This window comes from Physella acuta, unplaced genomic scaffold (genome assembly GCF_028476545.2).
Source record: "Physella acuta isolate Inbredline_101_S28 unplaced genomic scaffold, ASM2847654v3 ptg000281l, whole genome shotgun sequence".
Taxonomy (NCBI): Eukaryota; Metazoa; Mollusca; class Gastropoda; family Physidae; genus Physella; species Physella acuta.
Window position 1 is genome coordinate 857,257 of NW_026731800.1, and position 25,244 is coordinate 882,500.

Below are 25,244 nucleotides of genomic sequence, written 5' to 3' on the forward strand. Positions count from 1 at the left end.
GTCCTCAGCTTTATTAAACGGAAAATTCGTCACGTTTTTAAACATACTTTAAATTAATTTTTTTTCCGCATTTCATTGTTGAACCACGTGAAAAGCAAATGAAATCGCGAAAACAATATAATTTTTAAATCATCTTTGGTGTAACTGGCTTCATCAATGTTTCACATCATCACCTCGGCATCCTTTAGTGAGAAAAAAAATCATCACGAAATTGAATTACTTCCCTTCATTGAGTAACCTTGGTCCCGTTCCATAGAAACTCGAAGAATGGGATTGAAGAGGGATTCGGAGAAGGGAATGGTTTAACTTTTTAAACCGGAAGATAATTAAACTGACGCACTTGACAGCAAGTCAGCTGACGGTTAGACGTCACGTGATCTTCGCGTGAGACTGGGAATATCCGTTACTAAAAATACACTTCATCACCGAGGTTATTAAACTCGTGTTTTAAAGATGAGCGGAAGTTGTAAAATCATTACATTGTTTTCCTCCGAAATATTGATTATAAAGCTTTGGGGTTGTTTTAGTTCCCAAAACTCATGAATTCCCAAACAGAGTTTCTTTCAGCCCCCCCCCCGAACAAAATGAAATTTATATTCAAAATATATACTTTAACAGTGTCCGCCCCGGAAATATTTTAGTCCCCCCCCCCTCCCCCAAAAATTTCAAGTGCCTCCCCGGAAAAAAAAGTGTGGAATAAACATTGTTCCCAAAGCACCGCATAACAGCAAAAAGTATTAATGTTCGACTCTCCATTTTCTAGAGAAATTAGAGATACATATACATCGGCCCTATATTGATTTTTTTTACTGGCCACTAACTCTTAACATCTTAATCTGATGTTACTTAGACGTTACATACAATAATTAAATTAACGTGTAAGGCTGTAGGCCTATTGCAATTTATTTTCTGGATATCGACTGTGTATAATGCAGTAATGTTGTTCAATATGAGTTTTTTTTTCTTATCCCTAGTGGCGCCTCAGAGTTTCGACGCCGGGGGCGGCTACCCCACCCGCCCTCCCCTAGCTACGCCTTTGCTGTTTCAACGTGTTCAGAAAAGGAGACAAACGAGTTGAGGTGACGCTCAGTTTGATTTAGGGCGTTTGATTTTTGGGCGTATGATTTTGGGCGTTTGATTTTCGGCGTTTGATTTAGGGCGTTTTATTTTGGGCCTTTGTTTTTGATTAAGTGTACGATTGGTGTAGAAAGTAACACGAAAAGTTGAACTGTTGCTGTCAATTACTATATTGCGTCACCTCCCACTCCCACACTCCCACACTCCCACACACCCCAAACAAGGTTATGGATCGATCGCTTTACCATCCGACCAATTCAAAAATTAAAATATCCCACAATTTGAATTGTTCAAATCACATATTTTCAATATGTTTCATTTTTCGATTACCAATTGAAAAATTGGTACTTAAATACATAATAAAGATTCTTCTTCTTCGTTCTTAATTATTAGTGTTGAAGGGGATCGAGATTTATCTGCCAGTGGGTTTGAACTCGAGACTTTGTTCGAATTTATCAACCATGAGCTTTTTGCCGACTCGACCACGCCTCCAACACAATTAAGCGTTACTCTTCAGCTGGTTATGCGCCATTGAGGCCATTGACTCCGATTTCAGCCTGCTTTTCTTTTTGGATTTGCTTCCATAGCCTTTGTCCAACCAAGAACAAACTACAAGGCAGCAGTTGTTTGATTTTGGAGTTGTCTCTCCTAGAAGAGTGGCTGTCCCCAGCTAACGAGCCTCATCTGCCCGAGATATTATAAAGATTGATTTTGACAATTACTGAAATTCAACAAAGCGCCCACAGGAGTCTTGCTATTTCATATAATACAACAACTAAATAAACTAATTTTAAAATGCTGATTCAGAAAACAAAAGAGTGTGAAAAAAAAGTTTTTTTTTTATTAACTGGGATCATTCCCTTCTATGTTGTAAATTACCAAACTATAAAAATAAAATATTTATTTTTAGAATAGAAAAGCCTTTCCATCTTCAGCAATGAGCATAGAAGAGCTATATGCTGTGTAATTATGCTCAACTTGATGGTATTATCATAGCGACAGTTTTATGTCTGGTGAGACACAATAGTAAGATCTTGTTATTGCTCGTTTGAGGAAGGTTATTGTATATAGGTTGCTTCACGACATGTAGTTTCATCCACGTCGACCTGCACACGGTAATTAGTTGATGACAGAAATTGGCTATTTGCACAACTTTCATGTGTTTCTTGAACGCTCGGTAGAGGTGAGATTGTAGTGATGTTTCTTACAAACAGTCGACGGCTTAAAAATAAACTACAATCCATGTCATTATATAACTTTTTTTTTACCGTTCTGTTCTTGAGAATAGAAGGCTGTCACTAAATCCTATAAAACAAACACAGACAATAGTTGTTGTATATTTATGAAAGTGATTAAGGCTAGTGTGTTGAGGTAACTTTTTGTAACTAAAAATATTCTAATGAAGAATTACGTTTCAATTGCGTAAGGGGTCGGCGTGGTCGAGTTGGTAAATCTCATGGTTGCTAAACCGAAAAGTCTTGAGCTCGAACCCTCGGGCAGATGAGGCTCGTTAGCTGAGGACAGCCATTCTTCTAGGAGAGATAACTCCAAAATCAAACAACTGCTGCCTTGTAGTTTGTTCTTGGTTGGACAAAGGCTATGGAAGCAAATCCAAAACGAAAAGCAGGCTGAAATCGGAGTCAATGGCCTCAATGGCGCATAACCAGTTGACACGTATCCTTAATTGTGTTGGAGGGGATCCCTTCCAACACTAAAATTAAGAACGAAGAAGAAGAAAAAAAGAAGTTTAAGATACACGCACCTCGTAAAACACCGTACACTATCTAATTGTCAGTGTAGTATAATTTTAAAAAAAAGTCATTAAAATTAATGTAATGAGTGTTTTAATACTTATATTTAGTAGCACAAAGGGAGATAATAGCGACTATTTGCTGGTTAGGTGAGTTAGAGTTCACGGTAGTTGTTTACAAATCTGAGAGCCGTGCACAGAAGTACTTACGTATCACCTGATGGAGGGAGCCAAAACTAGATCCATCTTGTCTGCATTTGTAAGAAATTCTGAAGACATTTACAGAATGTTAGGGTTAGAACTTAGAACTGCTAACCCTAAAGTTTCCATGAGTCCACCCAGCTCTTTTGGGGTACGTGACTTACGTTAGGGAAAGTAAAGATTGCTGATCACACCATCCCTTCATATTCCCTAGTCAAGAAAAACGAACTCTACTGCATCTATCCTTAGCACCGTGAGATCCATAAAAGCAATTTTATCTTTTTGGTTTAGAAGAGAAACCAGTTGCTGCTAAAAGTGAAAGAAGCGCCATGGTCATCACGTTAAGATGTAGTAGGACCAAGGAATCTCCAACAGATGGAATATATTACAACTGAGACCATACATAAAATAGAAGAAAAGAAGAACAACTATACAATAACTATACCAGAACAAGAACAGCAAAGGCATAGGTCCACAAGAGCACAGAGAAGTGAAGCAGAAGCTTTAACAAGATAAAGATTATATTAAAAGTTCTCAACCATTTTGGAGGTACCAAACCCTACGAGTTTTATATGCACATTCACCAAACCTTGTATCGTCCTCACCGACAGTATTCTGATCGTGCATTGTGCATCGGTGGGTCTTGACGTCCACCGAATCCCTGAATCGGTCTACCCAAACCCTTGGGTTCCGATCAAACCCAGGTTAAGAACCACTTACATAGAGAGTCTATCAGCTGAAGATAAGCAATGGAAACAGGAAACATCTCTACGACACAACCAACCGTCTCTCTGTTAAATTCAGCGAACCGGAACGACCTGTCAAGGACAAACAACCAGGGGACACCATCATAGGCTTTGACCAACAGATGGGCGGAACACTTTGATGTACTTCTAACCAAGCTAGAACCTCTAGGAACCCACAAGTAAAGCTCTAGATTAATCTTTTGATCTAGTATCGTCCACCAGAGGTGGTTGGGTCGTCTCACGATCAAATAAACCACCTAGGCCATCAAACATTTTTTTTGATAACGTGAATATCGCATGTGCTTCAATCTATTTCATTCTCATTGAAAAAAAAATCTTATAATTACAAATAAAATAGAAACAAATTATGATATAAGTAAGTCGAATGTAATACGACATATTGCGTTTCTTTTTCTCGCTTTAAAAAATCTCATTATATACTTTAGTTATTTTACTGTGAGAGATTTTGTATGGGATACTACGTCCTTGAGATCTGTTGTCTGGAATGTTTCTAAGATAAATTATTATGTAACCCCCTCTCTCTCTCTCTCTCTATATATATATATATATAACTTGATATATATATATATATATATATATATATATATATATATATATATATATATATATATATATATACAAACCCACCCCCACTAAAACCTAGATAATTAAGAGAAATTATTCTAACCGGGCACACAAACACATTACGCCATATCTAAATACATGAGCTATAAATAAACTCTGTAATCTGGCAAGAGAAATGTCATCTGGCACCCAACTCTACAAGATGCCATACGAAACCTTAGAGCTTAACATGGTCACAGAAGAAAAACCTCCGACCTTCATTAGAGCTACCCGGGCGTGATACATTCACGGGATTTTATACTTTCTTTACTTTTTACAATCTGGTTCGCGTTTGTCTTGGTTGTGGTTGTTCGTTTAACTGGGTGGTTGGTGGTGTTGTGGGTTCGGTGGATGATCGTTTGGTGGTGTTGTGGGTCCGGTGGTTGTTCATTTGGTGGTGTTGAGAATCTTGTGGGTGATCGTTTAACTTGGTGTTTAGTGGTGTTGTGTCCGGTGGTTCTTCTTTTATCTTGGTGTTTGGGTGGTGTTGTGGGTCCGCACATCCAGTATATAAATGGCAAATTTATTAATATAACAATTTGGCCGGGGGAGGAGCAGAAAGTAAATCTGAGCTCTAAGAAACTGTACCTTTCAATGTGAATAAGAAAATTTGAAATGAGGAAAAAACTATTATAACTAAAAAAAAAAAACAACCACAAAAAATAAATAAATGAAAAGACGTACCGTCGTTAACAATTTTTTTTAGTATAGGGATAATATCAACAGTGGAATGAGAAAGCGATGGTCTATTTGCTTGTTTAAAAAAAAATTAATAATGTCAAAAACGTTATTTTAAACTTAATTTTGTGTACTTTATTGTGATTTTTGTGTGTGTAAAGAATGGTGCTAATAGAATTCTTTACGTCAATGTAACTGAAATAACACGATGATGGGTAAACCATGCAAATTTGGATCTGTTAGGGTCATCCATAAACTGCGTCACAGTCTTAGGGGTTGGGGGGGGGGGGGGGGGGTCTTCGGGGGGGGGGAGTCGGTTAAGATTCTAACTTTTGTTTGTAAATTTGGCAAGTCTTACGTCTATTAGACTAGGGCAGGGGTCTCCAAACTACGGCCCGCGGGCCAGATGCGGCCCGCGAGGTCCTCTCATCCGGCCCGCGGAGATCATTTTGTCCACGGAAAAAATGTTTGTTGGAGCAGGCTGAGGAACTTTGCCCAGAAAAATCAAAGACATACCTGGAAGAAATTGGCCCCCGAACTGAAATTTGGTAGGTAATGCGGCCCTCGGACTGAAAAGTTTGGAGACCCCTGGACTAGGGTAATATATTTTATCTGGCAAGTGGTGCGTCTATTAGACTAGCATTATGGTGTAACTCATCAAAATACTCAATCGCAACCAGAAATGCATGAATACGTTTATTGGTTTATTTAAAAAAAAAATCTAAGCGACCGTGGGGCTGATTTTCTTGCTGGCCAAGATTGAAGATTACAATTTTGTTTCTCATTACACGAAGCAAAAGGTAACTTTAAAAAGGAAGAGCATTCTGCACTGAAACGAAACAAAGTTAAAATAACGTCAGTATGCGAAATCCATCTTTTTTTAACCATATAACTGCCATAAATGGAATTAGGGGGTTGTAATGAGTGGAGGTGAAATGGAGACGGAGGGGTGGGATGGCGGTGAAAGTTGTAGTTGGTGTGATTGGTGGATTTTGCCTGTGGGGAGGGGACGAAAGTTAAAACAATGTGACTATTTTTCATTTCATTGTTTGCCGATATTTTCTACATTTTAAAAGCACTTCTACGTATTGCCTCAATAAAAAACGGTTTAGAGAAGCGTCCATCTCTAGTTCACAACTTTATAAGAACGTACTGTATGAATTCACTCATCAGATAAGTGAAAAACATTTTTTTAAATCGTCCATCGTTACAAATACATGTGTTGACAAATGACTCCTAATATAATATACGAGAAACAGTTTTTAAAAAAAGTATCAATAATTTTAATAAGAAGAAATTAGGCTAGTTTCGCTGTGCTAGCTCTAAAACAGGTCATAACCATCGACTAGACTCTAATTTTCCTGAACCAATTTCTGGACCTAATCCTTACCTTAACCCTAATCCCAACCGCTGATACCTTAAGGACCTAAAACTAGACATGTGCTACGTTTTTTGAAACAACACGTTTATCTGATTATCCTTTTAGATCTAGTATTTTAAAACTACATGTATACATTGATCTTTGAGGAAACCTGTGAGTTCAGAGTGAAAACATGAGGTCTAAACATAACTCACCTTATACATTGTTTATTAAGGAAACTATGAATTCAGACCGAAAACATGAGGTCTAAACATAACTCACCTTATACATTTTTCATTAAGGTAAGCTGTGAATTCAGTCTGAAAACATTATGTCAAAACATCGCTCACCTTATACATTGTTTATTAAGGAAACTATGAGTTCAGAGTGAAAACATGAGGTCTAAACATAACCTACCTGATACAATGAAAAAACTGAGAGTTCAGGCTAAAAACATGAGGTCTAAACATACCCTACCTGATACAATGAAAAAACTGAGAGTTCAGGCTAAAAACATGAGGTCTAAACATACCCTACCTGATACAATGAAAAAACTGAGAGTTCAGGCTAAAAACATGAGGTCTAAACATAACCTACCTGATACAATGAAAAAACTGAGAGTTCAGGCTAAAAACATGAGGTCTAAACATAACCTACCTGATACAATGAAAAAACTGAGAGTTCAGGCTAAAAACATGAGATCTAAACATCGCTCACCTGAAGGTAAAGTCAGACACGAGAGTTTCAGCAGACATTGTAGTAGTTGTAGCAGTAGTCGTAGTTGTAGCAGTTGTCGTAGTACCCCATCTCCTGATACGGGTAGTAAAAGTAGTTCTCGTTACTATTCTCCGTTACATCTTCATTCGGTGCATCGTTCGGTGCGTCGTTAGGTTCCTCTCTAAACGTCTGCATGTTTTCCTCGCCCCCCATGTCCCCCATAGCCAGATCCTCAGGGGGTTTCTCTTTCTTATCGCCTTTTTTCTTTTTCTTGTCATCTTTTTTCATACTCTTGTCTCCCCCTTTCTTATTCTCATCTTTCTCCCTTTTCATTTCGTCCCCTTTCTTTTTCTTTTCATTTTCTTTACCGCCTTTTTTGCCTTTCTTGTCGGGCTTCGACCCACCGGGGGTGGGGCCTCCCCCACGGGAGGGCGGGACCTCACGCGTGGGACCTACCCCACGGGAGGGGGCGACCTCACGGATGGGACCCACGGCCATGGGGTTCTTCATTGCGTCGTAGGTGAGGTTGGGCCTGCAAAGGCCATTGCTGCCCGGGGGCATTGGGATTGTTCCAGACAGGATCAGAGCCTTGGTCCTGGAATCAGAAGTGGGAGGATTAGGGCCGTATCAGAAGTGGGAGGATTAGGGCCGTGTCAGAAGTGGGAGGATTAGGGCCGTGTCAGAAGTGGGAGGATTAGGGCCGTGTCAGAAGTGGGAGGATTAGGGCCGTGTCAGAAGTGGGAGGATTAGAGCCGTGTCAGAAGTGGGAGGATTAGGGCCGTGTCAGAAGTGGGAGGATTAGATCCGTGTCAGAAGTGGATTAGGGCCGTGTCAGAAGTGGGAGGATTAGAGCCGTGTCAGAAGTGGGAGGATTAGGGCCGTGTCAGAAGTGGGAGGATTAGGGCCGTGTCAGAAGTGGATTAGGGCCGTGTCAGAAGTGGGAGGATTAGGGCCGTGTCAGAAGTGGATTAGAGCCGTGTCAGAAGTGGGAGGATTAGGGCCGTGTCAGAAGTGGGAGAATCAGGGCCGTGTTAGAAGTGGGAGGATTAGGGCCGTATCAGAAGTGGGAGGATTAGGGCCGTGTCAGAAGTGGGAGGATTAGGGCCGTGTCAGAAGTGGATTAGAGCCGTGTCAGAAGTGGGAGGATTAGGGCCGTGTCAGAAGTGGGAGAATCAGGGCCGTGTTAGAAGTGGGAGGATTAGGGCCGTATCAGAAGTGGGAGGATTAGGGCCGTGTCAGAAGTGGGAGGATTAGGGCGTATCAGAAGTGGGAGGATTAGGGCCGTGTCAGAAGTGGGAGGATTAGGGCCGTGTCAGAAGTGGGAGGATTAGGGCCGTGTCAGAAGTGGGAGGATTAGGGCGTATCAGAAGTGGGAGGATTAGGGCCGTGTCAGAAGTGGGAGGATTAGGGCCGTGTCAGAAATGGGAGGATCGGGGTCTTGTAATTCTGGGATCAGAAATGGGAAGAATGCTTTGCTGGCTTTATTCCATCTACGACAAATGTTTGAATGGACGTTTGTTCGAATGAGATGAATGCCCTAATGTCATTTGCCCAAAGACTGTTTGCCAAAAAACAAACGACAAAAAAAAAACGTATACTTTATCAAGTAGAAGTTCGTAAAGAGTTGTTTTTTGTTGTTGTCATTTTCATAGTTTACTCAGCATGGTGATAATTTTACGAGACAAATAGCGTATTAATACACATATATGATTTCCGGGCTTAGTCGCATTCAGGCAAGTGACCATTTGAGCGTTTGTCGCCTTCGGGGAAATGTAAACGGAATTCGGGCAATTGTTTTTCCGGCTGCCGGTTTTATTATATAATCAAACAGTGTCAAAGGTTATTTTGTGCTACATGAAAGTAGAGAGCAAGGGTTAAATAATCTTTGATTTTTCTTGATTTGAAAGTTGATCATTCAATCCTATTCTAATCTAACCTACAACTGAACTGACCCGTAACACTTTTACTATTTAGCCGGCTAAATCGATAACATAACCCACTTGAAAGATTCTTTCTTCTCATTCTCGGCTTTACAACAGTGTCTAACCAAGATGTATAAAGCGATTTTATCCGTTATTGATTTTAAAACTCATGATTTTTTCTTCTAGAATCGTATAGTATCAGAGTTCAGTAAGGGGCGGGAGGAGGCCGCGTGGGGGGGGGGGGGGGGGGGGAGGGGGATTCCTAGAATTATTACATGAGAGGGAGTAGTCTATGGAGATATCATCTGAGGTTATATATTACGTTATACGACGTTCCTTAGTGTAGATGAAGAAGAGTTTATCTGTTTCTTGACCACAGCATGTTAACTAAGCCCAGCCGTTTTTACTTTCCCTCAAGTGAGTTAGGTACGCATCAGAGCTTGGTGGGCTCAGGAACAACCTACACTCGAGTCCGTGTCCACAACTCGTGACGTTTGTGTTAGCAATCGACTTAAGGGTAGTTAAAATGTAGTGTATAAACCAAGTGTATTCTTTTCATCGATTTTTAAAACTACGAAATATAAAGCAATTTTTGCAGTTTCTGCACAGTTCTCAACAAACAGTGTCCAACCTTAAAACCGTGATATAAAAAACAAATCAGAGGTACTGCAATGACCTAAGTCAGGGGTCTCCAAACTACGGCCCGCGAGGTCCTCTCATCCGGCCCGCGGAGATATTTTGTCTACGGAAAAACGTTTGTTGGTGATGGCTGAGGAACTTTGCTCAGAAAAATCACGACATGCCTGGAAGAAACTGGCCCCCGAACTGAAATTCGATAGTTAATGCGGCCCTCGGACTGAAAAGCTTATAGACCCCTGAGGTAAATGAACAACTACTGACTAGTGTCTTTAACAAAATGTTCAGAATTGGTCAGTTTACAGTTCAGTAGTTCATAAACGGTTCGTTAATCTATGCATTACATCTTATTGTAAGAGTAAGGGTGTGGTGAGGGGTAGAGGTTAGGGGGATGGGGGGAGGGTAGAGAGTTGGGAAGGTTCAAGGGAAGGGGACAAGAAAGCGCCGATGAACATCTACATCAATAGTGCCGACTTTTTCCGGTCGTCTAGAAGACCAGGATAGTCGCCGCAACATTTCCCCAGCCCGATTTTCAAAGCTTTTTTGTTCTCCTAATCGACGACACTAAAAAAGAACGGTAGGCTGCGTCTTTGAAGTTGTCTATATGTCTGGCGGTCTCTCGAGCAATAGTCTGTGCATTTTTCTCAATGATGTTTGCCGACTATCGTGTTTGTTTGTAACTGTAGAAGAAAGATAACTCGACATCCACCTATTTTTTTAAAATTAAATTTAAAAAAAAATAATTTTTGTAATAATTTAGCCAGGATTTTTGGGCCCCCAATCGGTCTGGGGCCCCCCGCATTGCGGGGTCTGGCGGCACTGTAGTTCCGCCCCTGGGCTTGTTCAAACTAAGAGACAATGGCTTGCTCGAAATAAGACTCGCGTAGCCTGTTCAAACTGATATAATCTTGCTTGTTCGAACTAAGAGACATATCGCTTATTCGAACAAAGAGACATGGCTTATTCGAAATAAGAGACGTGTGGCCAGTTTAATCTGACAGACTCGTGGCTTGTTTGAACTAAGAGACATATGTCTTGTTCGAACTAAGAGACATATAGCTTGTTCGAACTAAGAGACATATGTCTTGTTCGAACAAAGAGACATATAGCTTGTTCGAGCTAATAGACAAATGACTTGTTAGAACTAGGAGCATTGCCGGCGCCGGGTTATTTAGCGCCCCAGGCAAAACTTATTAAAACGCTCCCTTTCACACAGACTAATTAATAAAACATATGTATAAGAAAACAATTAATTAAAAGTGACCTGTTAATTTATTATCAATTACATAAACGTTATAAGTAGACATCAAAATCAAATTTTGCATGCCTCCTTCGTCGCAAAAGTTTGTACTAATTCCTTCAATTCCAGTTTGCAAGCGTAATCACATTATATTGAAAATTGTTCACGAGTCTACTTTGTACTTACAGACATAGCCCCCCCCCCCCCCCTTTAGAAAATTTCATATGTTTATTCCCCCCCCCCCCCGGGGGAAAAAGTCTGGAAAAAAAAACAACTGAAAAAAAAAACCAGTTCTTGTAGTGTTGGGTTCTCTGCAGATCTCTCAAGGTGAGTTCCAAGACGGAACTTACCTGTTTTAAGCTGACTGTCTTTAGTTATAATTGTAAAATGTCTATATAGTATGATTGTGTAACGATTTGTTTTTGTTTTTGAAAAGTAAAAGGTTATAAATGTTATAGATTCCAGGCTACAAATGTTATATATAAATCCTTTATTAGGGGGTGAAAAATAATAAAAAGACAATTAATTAGAATATTATTATATGATTTTGACGCATTTGTTGCTAACATTAATTATTGCAATCTACAACGGCTACTGATGTATTTGTTTTTCAACTGGATAATGCTAAAAAAAACCTACCAAACTATTTTGTTTAGAACTTCTGCTCTATATAATTGTTACAATAGCAAATAGTAACTTAAAGGTTTTTTTATATGTAAGCGGTCAACTTAAGGTGAGGAATTTGAAATGGATGAATTATCTCCCATTTGGAAATCCAAATACCAAAATATTATTCAAGGGAAATAACGTTTTAGAAAAATAGCTAAATTAAACAAGTGAAACTAAGACATACATGAAATACAAAGTTTAACGATCTAATTTTTATTACATAATAATTTTAAAACACCTTTTATATCAACTATGCAACCGTGGTAATAGGATATATTTTGTTAATTGGTTTTAGGTTTATTTTCAAAGTCTAAACACGGTAACGTTATTATAACATACTTCTATTCAATAATGATGACATACACTTGTAACATTGTTGATTAAATTTTTAATAATAAAAATTTTGGATCCCTTGAACAAAGGGACATTTAAAAAAAAAAAAAATCAAAGTCGGGCGACTGTTTAAGACAGGGGTCTCCAAACTACGGCCCGCGGGCCGGATCGCGAGGTAATTTCATCCGGCCCGCGATGTTAGTTTTGTCCACTGAATAAATGTTGTTAAAGGTTCCTGAGGATCTTTTTACAGAAAATTCAAACCAATTTGAAAATGTAGCTTTAGGTGCAAATACCTTTGCCCGCTGTGTTGCAAACATTGGTGAAAACATCGTAACTCAAATAGTGAAAAAGGCAAGCAAGTTTTGCAATTTTGTAATTGTAATGGACAGCTGTTCCACCTTTCAACTGCTTGTGTTCATTAGAGGTGAGGATGAAGACATGCAGTGTTTCTTCCAGACTTTTTTTTCACCCCCGGAGAAAAAAGTCTGGAAGAAACACTGAGTGTGGTCAGCACTATGCCCAGCCGCCTTTACTTTCCCTAACGTGAGTTATCTACCCATCAGAGTTGGGTGGACTCAGGGACGGTCTACTGACTTGAACCCGGATTCGAACTCGAGACTTAAGGGTTACCAGTCCAGCTCTCTACCGCTAGACCACTCCGATGGGGCGTAGGTAAGCTTTAAACGTGTGTCTTGATTTACTTTTGCCAACAGGTGTGGGGTTGGCTTTGTTCATTGTATCCTGTCTGATCGCCATCTACTGCATCTACTGTTAAAAGTATATATTTTCTATATAAATTAAATAAATTTCATTTCGTTCGGGGGGGGGGGGAGGTAAAAAAAATCGGGGGGGGGGGCACTTAGCCCCCCCCCCCCCCGAAGAGATGCCTGGAAGAAACTCTGAAGACATGAACATAACACAAGAGCTGGCTTCTCTATATAGAATGTATGACACTGTTACCGGAGAGGATATCTAACCATTGATAGTTCAGAGACAAACACAAAATCGCAAGATTCACCATATTTTACATCAGTAAGATGGCTAATTTGGCTAGAAAGTTCTGAGCAGAATATATAAGAAAATAAATGGGTGACTTCCTGAAATTAAATTCAAGCCACAGCCATTATCGTGTCACGAAGAGTGGGTATAGAAATTGGCCTCTACTGCAGACATAACTAGTCATTTAAATTTTCTGAACCTAAAACAGCAAGAGAGGGAAATCTAGTTTCTGATCTATACGCCCACCTTAAGGCCTTCAGGCTTGTCATATTTTTGAAACAAGTACACTTTCAAGAATGAAATACGTGAGAAAACTTGGACCTCGATTGTGTTGTCGACCCCCGAAAGTGTTTCTTCCAGACTATTTTCTTCTGGTGGGGGGAGGGGGTGTAGACACTTGAAATTTGTATGTATTTCTATATAACTTATATTTCGGTGGGAGGGGGCGGGCGATAGACGTTCTTTGGGGGTGGGGGGGGGGGGGCGCCACACCAACCCGAAGAGATGCCTTAAAGAAACTCTGGCCCCCGAGCTGATATTTGATAGTTAATGCGGCCCTCGGGCTGAAAAGTTTGGAGACCCCTGACCTAAGTGATTGAAAATATTTTCCACCAAAAGATTCGTAAGAATAACCTAAAAAAGAGAGCAACCGAAGAACAAACGCCTCACCATTTTACTTCTTTATCGGCATCATGTCCGAAGATTTTCGTTAAATAAACGTATAGATTTGTTTTAATTCTATAGAAGATTGATCGATTTCATAAGAATCAAATGGGTATCGTGTATTGGGAATAAAGAGCATACGACCTAGTAGTTTTTGAAGTGTTAAATGGACTTTCACGACATGACAAACACAATCGTGTTGGGGTATTTATAGATGTATTGTTACAGCACATTAAATATTCTTTACTTTTGAAAAACCTTTTTGCCAGCAGCGCTGGGTGGGAAGATTTGTTCATTAGAACAAATTAAATGAAAGAAAACATTATTAAATTTAGGAATATTGAATGTGATTTCTGTCAGCTTTGTTACCTCTATACACTAACCTACACTTACCTGTACTCACCAACCTGTACTCACCTGTACACACATGTACACCAAACTATGCACACCTGTACACACCAACCTGTATACACCTGTACACACCAACCTGTATACACCTGTACACACTAACCTATACTCACTTGTACACACCTGTACACACCAACCTGTACACACATGTACACAAACCTGAACACACCATTCTATACTCACCTGTACACACCAATCCTAACTCACTTGTACACTCCAGCCTGTACACACCAGCCTGTACACACCAGCCTGTACACACCAGCCTGTACACACCAACCTGTACACACCATTCTATACTCTACACACCAACCTGTACACACCAGCCTGTACACACCAACCTGTACACACCATTCTATACTCTACACACCAACCTGTACACACCTGTACACACCAAACTGTACTCAACAACCTGTACACACCAACCTATACTCACCTGTACACCAACCTGTATTCACCTGTACACACCAACTACTCACCTGTACATATTAATGATGGCATCCATCCCCTGCTCACCAGTGAAGAGATGCAGGTTAGGCTCCACATATTTGATGATGTCCTCTGGGTCAATGTACACATACCTGACACAGTTCAGGACGCGACCTGTAGGGTGGGGTGGTGGGGGGGGGGGGGGTCAAACGTGACAGGGACAAGCGTCATGTAGGGACACATGGTAAATGGGGACAAAAACTATGTAAACAATATGATAAAGGGGTAAATGTGATAGACGGGCAAACGTTATGTAGTAACACACTTGATATAAGGACAAGCGTAATATAGGAAAATACAGGATTGGGAAAACGTGATGAAAAGGGAAAATAACTATATGAAGACAAACATTCAGTGGCGTAGGCAGGGGGGGGGGTTAGGGGGGGTCATAAACCCCCCCCCATAGACCCCTCGGTATATAGAAAAAGTATGAGGGGGGGGTGCAAAGCGAAAGTTTGAGGGGGGTGCAAATAGAAAGTTTGTCCCCGGGTAAAAATTGGACCCCCCCCTTGAGACGATCCTGGCTACGCCACTGCAAACATTATATAGGGACAACCATTATAACATACACAAATTATATAGGGACTAACATATTGTAGGGACATCACTGTTATTTGGTAGATGAACTAAATATGGCACAAACTTGTCTGGTGAATATAATATTCGATTGAATAAACACGATATAGCGGACATAATTTATGTATTTTCTTATAATTCTGGCTTTTTTTAACGGTAAAATAAAATTTAGCTTAAGGCATTGAAAACAATTAATTAAATAGAAGTCGTAAGCTTTACGTCCTGCATTTAATATACTAATTAAGCAAACTCAATTCCAGCAAAGGTTAGATGGTTATCATTGAACAGAAGTGTTCACGAAACATTTTTCTAACCTTCATTATAAATTTGTGTATGGTAAAAATATAATCAAGGCCAGTTAGATATTAAAATTAAAAAAAAATTGTTAGTGTAATTGAAGTTTGTGTTAGATCTATGTAAACATCGACAGGTTATGCGTTGAGAATGTTCAGCTGTTGGCTGCATCATTTCCGTTATGTGGCCCCCCCTGGGGTCGACATGTTGTGTATAATTAATCAAATTAAACGGAAAACACGTGAAGGCTATTTATGTATTGTAAAGCAAATCTTTGACGAAATGTGGCGGGGGATGGAGGGTATGGATTAGCAGCTGAGCTTGGTGTGGGCGTGGTTGAGTTTTGCAGATGGTCAGCTAAAGATGGCCAATTTAAGATGGTGAGCTAAAGATGGCCAATTTAAGATGGTCAGCTGAAGATGGCCAATTTAAGATGGTTAGCTAAAGATGGCCGATTTAAGATGGTTAGCTAAAGATGGCCAATTTAAGATGGTCAGCTAAAGATGGCCAATTTAAGATGGTCAGCTAAAGATGGCCAATTTAAGATGGTTAGCTAAAGATGGCCAATTTAAGATAGTTAGCTAAAGATGGCTAATATAAGATGGCCAGCTAAAGATGGCCAACTTAAGATGGTAAGCTAAAGATGGCCAATTTAAGATGGTCAGCTGAAGATGGCCAATTTAAGATGGTTAGCTAAAGATGATCAATTTAAGATGGTTAACTAAAGATGGTCAACTAATCTGCGATCAATGTCAGTTAACGTTGGCCAAGAAAGGTAAGGACACGTGTACGACAGACAGATACCTATAACAGACAGGTAACTAACAGATAGGTAGCTATGACAGTCAGATACCTACAACAGACAGGTACCTATCACAGGCAGGTACCTAGGTAAAGACAGGTACCTATGACATACAGGTACCTACGACAAACAGATACCTACGACAGACAGATACCTATAACAGACAGATACCTACGACAGACAGATACCTATGACAGACAGATACCTATAACAGACAGATACCTACGACAGACAGGTACCTATGACAGACAGGCACCTACGACTGACAGATACCTATGACAGACAGGCACCTACGACTGACAGATACCTATGGCATACATATACCTATGACAGACAGATACCTATGGCATAAGGTAACTATGACAGACAGATACCTATGACAGACAGATACTTCTGACACCGACCTGCGTCCGGCATCCTGTCCATCTTGTTAAAATCCACCCACGACAAGGCCGCGAAGAAGATCTCCAGCTCTGACGTCACGTTGACATTCGAGTCCGTTAGAAACATCTGGAGAAAATCAAAATTCCAGACATTGTCTCAAGGAAAACTTAATCAAATTTTCTAACGCCGAATATAAGTCAGACAATATTAGAATGTTTTATCATGAGCCAAACATGAATTATCTGAAGTAAATTGTGAACATTTTTTTTTTATTTTTACAACTTTTAGCCTCTAAAGTTTAAACTTAACATTGTAATGCTCCAAACATACAGTGAAACATAATTACTGTACTCCGCAAGGCTACAGGACATTACCCCCCCCCCCCGACATTCCTCGTATTTACCCCCCCCCCGGAGCAATTACCCACCTGTCAATTACCCCCTATCAATTACTCCCCCCACCCCCTATCAATTACCCCTCTGTCAGTTACCCCCTGTCAATTACCCCCTATCAATTACCCCCCCCCACCCCCCTATCAAATACTCCTCTGTCAGTTACCCCCTGTCAATTACCCCCTATCAATTACCCCCCCCCCCCCACCCCCCTATCAAATACTCCTCTGTCAGTTACCCCCTGTCAATTACCCCCTATCAATTACCCCCAAGGGGAATTACCCCACCCACCCCCATCCACCAAGATAGAATCCTGATTCAAACTCCAACTCTATACCTATATATTAACTTAATCCTAACCATAAGACGAAAATCCTAAGAATTCACCTCACCCTAAACTAAACCCAAAACCAAACCCAACTCTTGCCATTGATTTATTTTAAGCTCAACATTGCTCCTAACACTAACCCTAGCCCTAACCCTAGACCCAGCCCAAACTCAAACCCTAACTCTAACCCTAGCTGAACCTTAAGCTATGACCGGGGGGGGGGGGGGGGGAGGTAATGTCCTATTGGGCGGGGGGGGGTACTCGACAGGGGGATAATTACTCCGGACGTTAATGACGGGGGGAAATGTCCGGGGGGGGGGGGGTAATTGACGGGAGGTGGGGGAATGCCCTGTTCCCACTCCGCAATTGCCTGCTTGCTATAATATTATTTTTATATTAAAAAATTGCCAGCTATGACCTTGACCTACCACGACGACGTCACACGGAAGCGAGAGGAACTCCCGCGTCCGGATGATGCTCATGAAGTTGAGCCGGATCAGGTCGAGGATGCGGTCCATGACGTCACAGAGCTGGAACTTGGCGGCGATGAGGTAGTTGTTGATGCAGTTCTCGATATCGCACGACATGAGGGCGTACTTGCACTGGTGCACCATGTCCGTGTTGGTCCCATCTGGGGGGTGGGGGGGGGGTGGGAGGGAGGGGATGAGTTTATGTCAAAACATGGCCGCTTATATCAGACGTAGAGATGGAGTTACGGGTCAGTGAGATAGAATTATCGTACCTAACCAGTGGTGTCGTCTCTGGCGGTGACAGCCTGTGATGTTCACACCCCTTCTAATTCCTTGTCACGCCTCCAGTAATTCCCCACCCACACATTTGTTAAGCCTCTATTAATAGCCAATGTTAAGACAGAGTACTAAACCAATCAAAATAGTAAACGCAGCAAATGCAGTAGGACTAGCTTAGAGAGTTTAGTGTAAGACTTCAACATCATTTTTCCCCGCTGGAGCCCAAGACACATGGGGCAGATGAAGTAGAGTTCATCTGTTTCATTGACCACGGCATACATGAGGAAAATGTTGTTAGCACTATGTCCAGCCGGCTTGATTTTCCTAACATTGGTTGATCTCAGGATCGTCCTAAAAGCTCGACCTCAAGATCCGAACTCGAGACTTTTCAGGTTACCAGTCGTAAGCTCTACCATTCGACCACTCCGTCCCCCAATGTGTACGAGTTAATGTAAGAGTTTGTGTGACTGAAGTAAGACCTACTTTAAGAGTTTGACTGAGGTAAGACTTACTTGAAGAGTTTATGTCAGTGTCGTAAGACTTACTTGAAGAGTTTGTATGACTGAGGTAAGACTTACTTGTTACTGAGGTAAGACTTACTTGAAGAGTTTGTTTGACTGAAGTAAGACTTACTTGAAGAGTTTGTATGACTGAGGTAAGACTTACTTGAAGAGTTTGTGTGACTGAGGTAAGACTTACTTGAAGCAGCCAGAGACAGGAGAATGTCGATCTGACAGGGTTTGAGGATAAATTTGTCCGTGTTCAACTCTGGCGGTGGGCATCTGTCGAATCAAACAACGGTCACCAGGTTTGTATGGCGTACAAACAACGGTCAACAGGTTTGTATAGCGTACAAACAATCGTCACCAGATTTGCATAGCGTACAAACAATCGTCACCAGGTTTGTATGACGTACAAACAGTAATAAAAAAAAAAACAATCTTATACTAAGACAACAGTTTGACAAATGAACGGGTGCCATGCACAGCTTTCATGATTCCCCAGTTTCTGTTGTTTTCATAAAAGTCTGAAAGATTTCTAGTATTTAGTTTCAATACCAACCAGGTTTGGTAAACACTGGCTGGCCAGATTTTAAAAAATATTCAAAACCCTGACTGGCAACTGTGATAAAACAATAAGCTACAACAGATTACTGTACCGTTTTGTATTGATTTATTTTGGCGAAGTTTGCGGTTGAGATGCTTAAGGAAATACAGCACAGTTTAGGAAAAAGGCAACTTTGTTATAAATCAATGGGCAAACAAACAACATATTAACAGAACTATTTCATAAGATACCTGGACATCTTATACAACTATAAAAATATCTGGTTGCCATAGCAACCACGCCATCTCCCCTGAGAAAAATATCTGGTTGCCATAGCAACCACGCCATCTCACCTGAGAAGAATATTTGGTTGCCATGGCAACCACGCCATCTCACCTGAGAAAAACGTCCGAGTTCTGGTTGCCGTCACGCCGCGACACCTGCAGCAGGTCGTTCATGCAGGCAGCCTGCCCCGGGGACGGGACATCGCCCGGCCCCTCAGTCCCAGACTGGCCCGCCCTCAGGCCGTACCTGTCCTCACGTGACCGGCGGGGGTACCTGTCCTCGCAGGATGGCCGGTGGAACCCGTCGCTGGCAGACATCAGGCCGTACACGTCCAGGTTGGAACCGTCCGGTCCCCATCTGTCCGGGCAGCAGTACTCGTCCCTGTTTGACCATCGGATGTTCCTCGGTCGTCTCCAGTCCGGGCTCGCGCACAGGATCTGACCCGGGTCCTGTAGGCACGGGTCAGGTAGACACGGGTCAGGCAGACACGGGTCAGGTTGACACGGGTCACGCCCCCGCCACTGTCTCCGTCTGGGCACGTAGCGGCTCTCCCCGGGCCAAAACTCGCAGTCTCTCCGGCGACGGCGGTTGTTGGGGAGTGGGGACCCGTCCCTCAAGCGGGTGGAGGACCGAGGGTAGGGGACCAGCGCCATGGCGTCATCGAATCGGCTAGGGTCGTTTCTATTCATAGATTGCTGTGAAAATATTGTTTTTAGTGTGGATAGATGGATACTATACTGTATTGACGATAACTAAAAAGTATAGGTCTATGTATATATCATACATTGTATATATGGTTTATGTAATTATCTCTCAATATACATAAGATTTTTCCATTTACTTCTCAGTATAGATACGGCTTATGCATTCATCATTTAGTTACTATAGATTCGGTGTATGTTATCATCACTCAATATAGTGATGGTTTATGTATTTATCACTCGATAAAGATACAATTTATGTATTTATCACTCAATATAGATACAAGTTATGTATCCTATTTATCACTTAATATAGATACAATTTATGTATCTATCACTCAATATAGATACAGTTTATCTATTTATCACTCAATATAGCTACAGATTATCTATTTACCATTTATCACTTAATATCGATACCATTTATCTATTTTTCACTCAATATAGATACAATTTCTCTATATCACTCAATAAGTCAATTATAGATACAATTTATCTAATTATCACTCAATATAGATACAATTTATCTATATCACTCAATATAGATACAATTTATCTATATCACTCAATATAGATTTAATTCTTCTAGCCCAAGCCAGATCCACACACATGAAATGACGAATTGGTCTCGAATCGTTGGGTTAAGGTTTGAATTGATTAGCTCTAGGGCCAATACTATTAGTACTTATGCGAATCTTTATCTTATCAGTAGGCCTAATATGTGGGTACGGCTAATCGAAACTTACCTTAAAATCTAAGTTAGATGTTCATAGAATCAGAAGACACAGACCAACCTCACCAATCCAGCAGCTTAGCAGACATTTTTCTCGACAGCCGTAAGACGCTACATACTGAAACCAATCATCTCAGTAGTAACTTGACCGGTATGACTTCCATAATTTAAAACATTTTTTTTACCGCGTTAAGAAACCAATTCTTGAGACACACGGCAAAACAAACAATACATGTGCTTTTCAGAGTTACCGAACTTGGTTGTAAGGTTAGCACCGGTGTTTTGAGGTGCTGGGTTCTAAAAATAGAAAAAAATAATTACACTAATTCTTCATGCGTTTCTGTCACATAAACTAGATCGAAGCCTGATTTACAAAGAGTTTTCTCTAAAATTAAGAAGACAGAAAAGCGCAAGGTAAAAAAATAAACAATAACAGAAACGGCATGTGGGGGGGGGGGGTTGTAAATGGGATGTTCCACACAGTCCTCTCCCCTGTGGGGACATCCACTTCATAAAAATCAAATCATCAACTTTTCTCGTTTGTGCCCAAGGCACATGGGGCAGATGAAGTAGAGTTAATCTGTTTCAAGGGGATAATGTGGTCAGCCTTTTGTTTCCCTAACGCGAGTTAGGTACCCATCAGAGGTGGGCGGACTCAGGGACGTTCTACTGATTTGAACGCGGGTTCGAACTTGAAACTTTCATTTTAGCAGTCTAGCGCTCTACCACTAAGCCACGCCGTTCCAAAGTCCCTTCGCCTGTTGGGGACAGTGCTTCATAAAATCAAATAGCAACAGTAAAACATCACGTTCATGTAACACATTTCATGAATAAAGTTGATGTTGTAAAGTTATTGTTTTGATTATGTGTATAACTGTAGATCAGACACTGTACAAGACAGAGCTGTTTCTTAGATTACATTATTTAACTTAATTATTTGATAAATTAGCATCAATCTAATTTGATTTATAAAAAAACGCATTTTTTTTTACAAAAGTCAAGACGGTGTGGTCGGGTGGGACAGCATAATGATGATGATTGCTAACCCAAAGGTCTGGAGTTCGGATCTCCAGACAGAAGAAGCTCAGTGGCTGGGTACAGCTACTCATCTAGGATAGAGTATTTCCAAAATCTACTGCTGTCTTGTAGATTTTTCTTGGATGGACAAAGGCTTTGGAAGCAAATCCAGAACGAAAAGCAGGCTGAAGTCAGAATCAACGGCCTTTATGGCGCATAACATGTTGACACATAATACTTAATTATGTTGAAAGAAATTGCCTCCATGGTATACAAAAATAAACGAAAAAGTAATAAGTTTCCCGGAATAGAATAAAGTTTACTAGCTAAATGCTTTTGTCGTATCAAACGCTGCTTAAAAAATATCGCGACCCTACGAACATTACCCCCCACCCCAACCCAAGAAAAAACATCATCCCCCCTCCATCTTTCATCACCACCCTCTTCTCTCTCCCACCGCCGACGTAAACCGCACTACGTCAGGACGATTAAAAAGATAAAGCTTGAGATCGCGTCATCCATTGCGTTACATGTTTATAAGGAAGCCTACATAAATATACTAGGTCATCCACCTCTTTCATCCCCACCCCCAGCCCCTACACCCAGCCCCCACCCCAGCCCATTCGGCGTTTAGATTTTATATTTACAAAAAATGAAGTTAAGACAAAGGAACAAGAAAAAACTATGAATGAAGTGAAAAAAATATTGGAATTAATTTTTTTAAAGTAGTTAAAAAAGTTTGCGAAAAAAAATCAAACGCAAGAAATGATGTAACGACCTTAGATCTTCATCATAGCTGAAAAACATGTATTTTAAACGTATTAAAAAATGTGTGAAAAGTAATTAAAATGCAAACATATCATTTTCAGCTCTCCAGGAAAAGATATTGCGGTCATTGTAATGCAATTAACTTTTCTTTTCTCTGATTAGAGTCGCATATCTCATTAACATGGAGACTCTCTGAGCGAGATTCCGTTCCTCTTTGATGCCGAGCTACGTGGCACCTCTGATGAAGTTTCCATTTATAACTCTAAGGTGTCGTTCATGTACTCTTAGAGATGACGTGTTGAAAAATTGACGGTAAATTACGCTTTTCTTTTAGAAAACTTGTAATTTGTTTCTTGAATAACAGTTGTATGGTAGATTAATTATCTGAATCTTCGGATAATTTTACACACAAACCTAAATAACAGATAGGATCTGACATATTTGTAGTTACAGAAATTCGGTTTGTGTGTGTGTGTGTGTATTTGTTTGTATGTGTAATTTTGAGCAATAGAACATTGGGATTTAAGCAAAATCAAATGAACTTTTTGGAAGTTAGCATCGCCACAGTGTAAAAAAAAAAAAAAAAATGAACTTTTGTTGTACAAAAATGAAAAGAACTTAATAACATAGCTGCCAATTGAATAATTATATGGTTTGAGACTTTATGAACCTCAATTTTTTAGTTAAGGTTAAAATACAAATGTATACAATAGGTTTCCAGGAGCTCCTTTGCGTTTTTAATGACGGATTTGTATATAATTTTAATGCTACTTCGTGCTTGCTCCTTCATTGGTAAAGATTTTTTGTCTTTCGATTTCAAATATTTATTTTGCAATTATATGCTCTACAATTTACACGAGCATTGAACTGATTATTAAAATAGTACTTAAATTTAATATCAAGATACATTTCTATATTTTATAATAGAAGGGGAGATAACACCATAATTAATCCCAATAGCTTAGTTGATCAACCTGTTTACAACGGTAATTGTTCAAAGAAAATATTGTAAGATATATCTGCTGTCGACCTCATTAAAAACAAATTAATAAAATACAACTTTATAATAAAAAGCTTTTAAATGCACTAAAATAAAAAAATGAACAAAATTTTTGTTACAAAACAATAGCTTTTATCTCAAATGAAATCAGATATCTAGTATATAATTTTGAAATCAATCAATTCTTTTTCATTTCTTTTATATAGCAAGTTTTTGATAAATTTATATTATTTTCTATACCTGGTGTCAGTGTACAGAAATGTAAATTATTTTGAAATTTCAAAACTGAAGTGCACTGTATTTATTTGAAAAACTAAATAACTTCAGACAACTAAAAAAAAATAAAAATTATATTATTTTGAGTACATTTAAAATCTTATTATATATATATATATATATATATATATATATATATATATATATATATATATATATATATATATATATAATTAATGCTGTTAATGTTGTGTCTCGTTTAGTGTTCAGCAAGTCGGGCTGGCTCAACAAAGGCACACAACTCTTTGATTAAAGATTTTCTTTAATATCTAAGAATACATTCCCCTGAATAAAAAAAAAGGGTATTGAATTTATTATTCAAATAACAAAATTTCAATTACAGTTTTATAAAACGTCGATTAAAAATTGCATGCATTTGTCTGTATGAAAAAAGAAAATACATTTAAAAAATATATTACACGTTAATATTCGAGCCTACATTTTTTAAAACTACGCTGAAACTCAGAACTCTTGAGCATACGCCTAAATTTTTTTTTTCTGTAATTTTTTGTTGTTGTAAAGCCTACAGACCAACAGATGTTAGCTTAGCGTAACACACAGGATACATTTTTTTTTACAAACTTAGCTGCCAGGGAAAGCCATGTGGCGAAATGGAACTCTTCTAGGCGTCTATGTACATAATGTAAAGGATCGGGTTCATCATATACACTAACATAATGCTCTATATAAAATTATATAATTTTTTTCTCAGAAAGTTAGCGGAATATTATCATCATCATCTTTTGCCTTTGCGCTCAAGACGCCTTGGGCAGATGAAGTAGAGTTTATCTGTTCCAACTCAGAAAACAATTTTTCATTGTTCACTTTAAAAAATAGTTGCAGTGTATAACCGGAAAATAAATTATCGAATATAATAGATTAAATAAAAGTCTGAATATATAGTCTCGCTCTGAACCACCGCTCCAACCAATATAACACAATATAAGAAAATGGAAAACGCCCTCCCCACTACCCCAATAGTATGTACTTGATTCCTAACACACGCACATACACATACACACAAACACACACACATACACAAACACACACACACACACACACACACATATATATATATATATATATATATATATATATATATATATATATATATATATATATATATATACATTGTATACCATACGTGTATCCAAAGCTGACGAATCAAATCGATAATTAAACGCTAAGTTAATTTGTTAAATGAATCGACAAGGACATGCCAACCAAAGTTGACTCAGCAGGTAAACGTGAAGTCAAATTGACAGAAAAGTCAAGCAACATGATGAGTCAGCCAGTAAGTCCTACGTCAAGACTGACGTCATACAGTTAAAGTCAGGCCTAGCATGACCCTGATCAACCATCGAGTTTAGGTACCCGAGC

At 39.6% G+C, this 25,244-nt stretch overlaps 1 protein-coding gene across 1 annotated transcript; it reads right to left on the minus strand.

Moving 5' to 3' along the window:
• Nucleotides 1-5,802: 5,802 nt before the first annotated feature.
• Nucleotides 5,803-21,034, minus strand: LOC131939496 (uncharacterized). The gene is made up of 8 exons (XM_059297825.1): nt 20,817-21,034; nt 19,481-20,064; nt 18,737-18,819; nt 17,717-17,919; nt 16,589-16,694; nt 14,503-14,626; nt 7,154-7,748; nt 5,803-5,905 (listed from the first exon to the last, which is right to left on the minus strand). The coding sequence occupies exons 2-7, from the start codon at nt 20,056-20,058 to the stop codon at nt 7,181-7,183; spliced, it is 1,662 nt and encodes a 553-aa protein (XP_059153808.1). The 5' UTR covers nt 20,059-20,064; nt 20,817-21,034; the 3' UTR covers nt 5,803-5,905; nt 7,154-7,180.
• Between the last annotated feature and the right edge of the window lie 4,210 nt (nt 21,035-25,244).

Bases quoted from the DNA above. Each gene is read 5' to 3' on its own strand.
- LOC131939496 (XM_059297825.1), bottom strand. From the start codon at position 20,058: ATGAATAGAAACGACCCTAGCCGATTCGATGACGCCATGGCGCTGGTC. The intron at 17,920-18,736 runs GTAAGTCTTACC...CCCACCCCCCAG, and splicing joins CCTGTCTCTGGCTGCTTCAA to ATGGGACCAACACGGACATG. The intron at 14,627-16,588 runs GTCGGTGTCAGA...CCCACCCTACAG, and splicing joins GGACAGGATGCCGGACGCAG to GTCGCGTCCTGAACTGTGTC.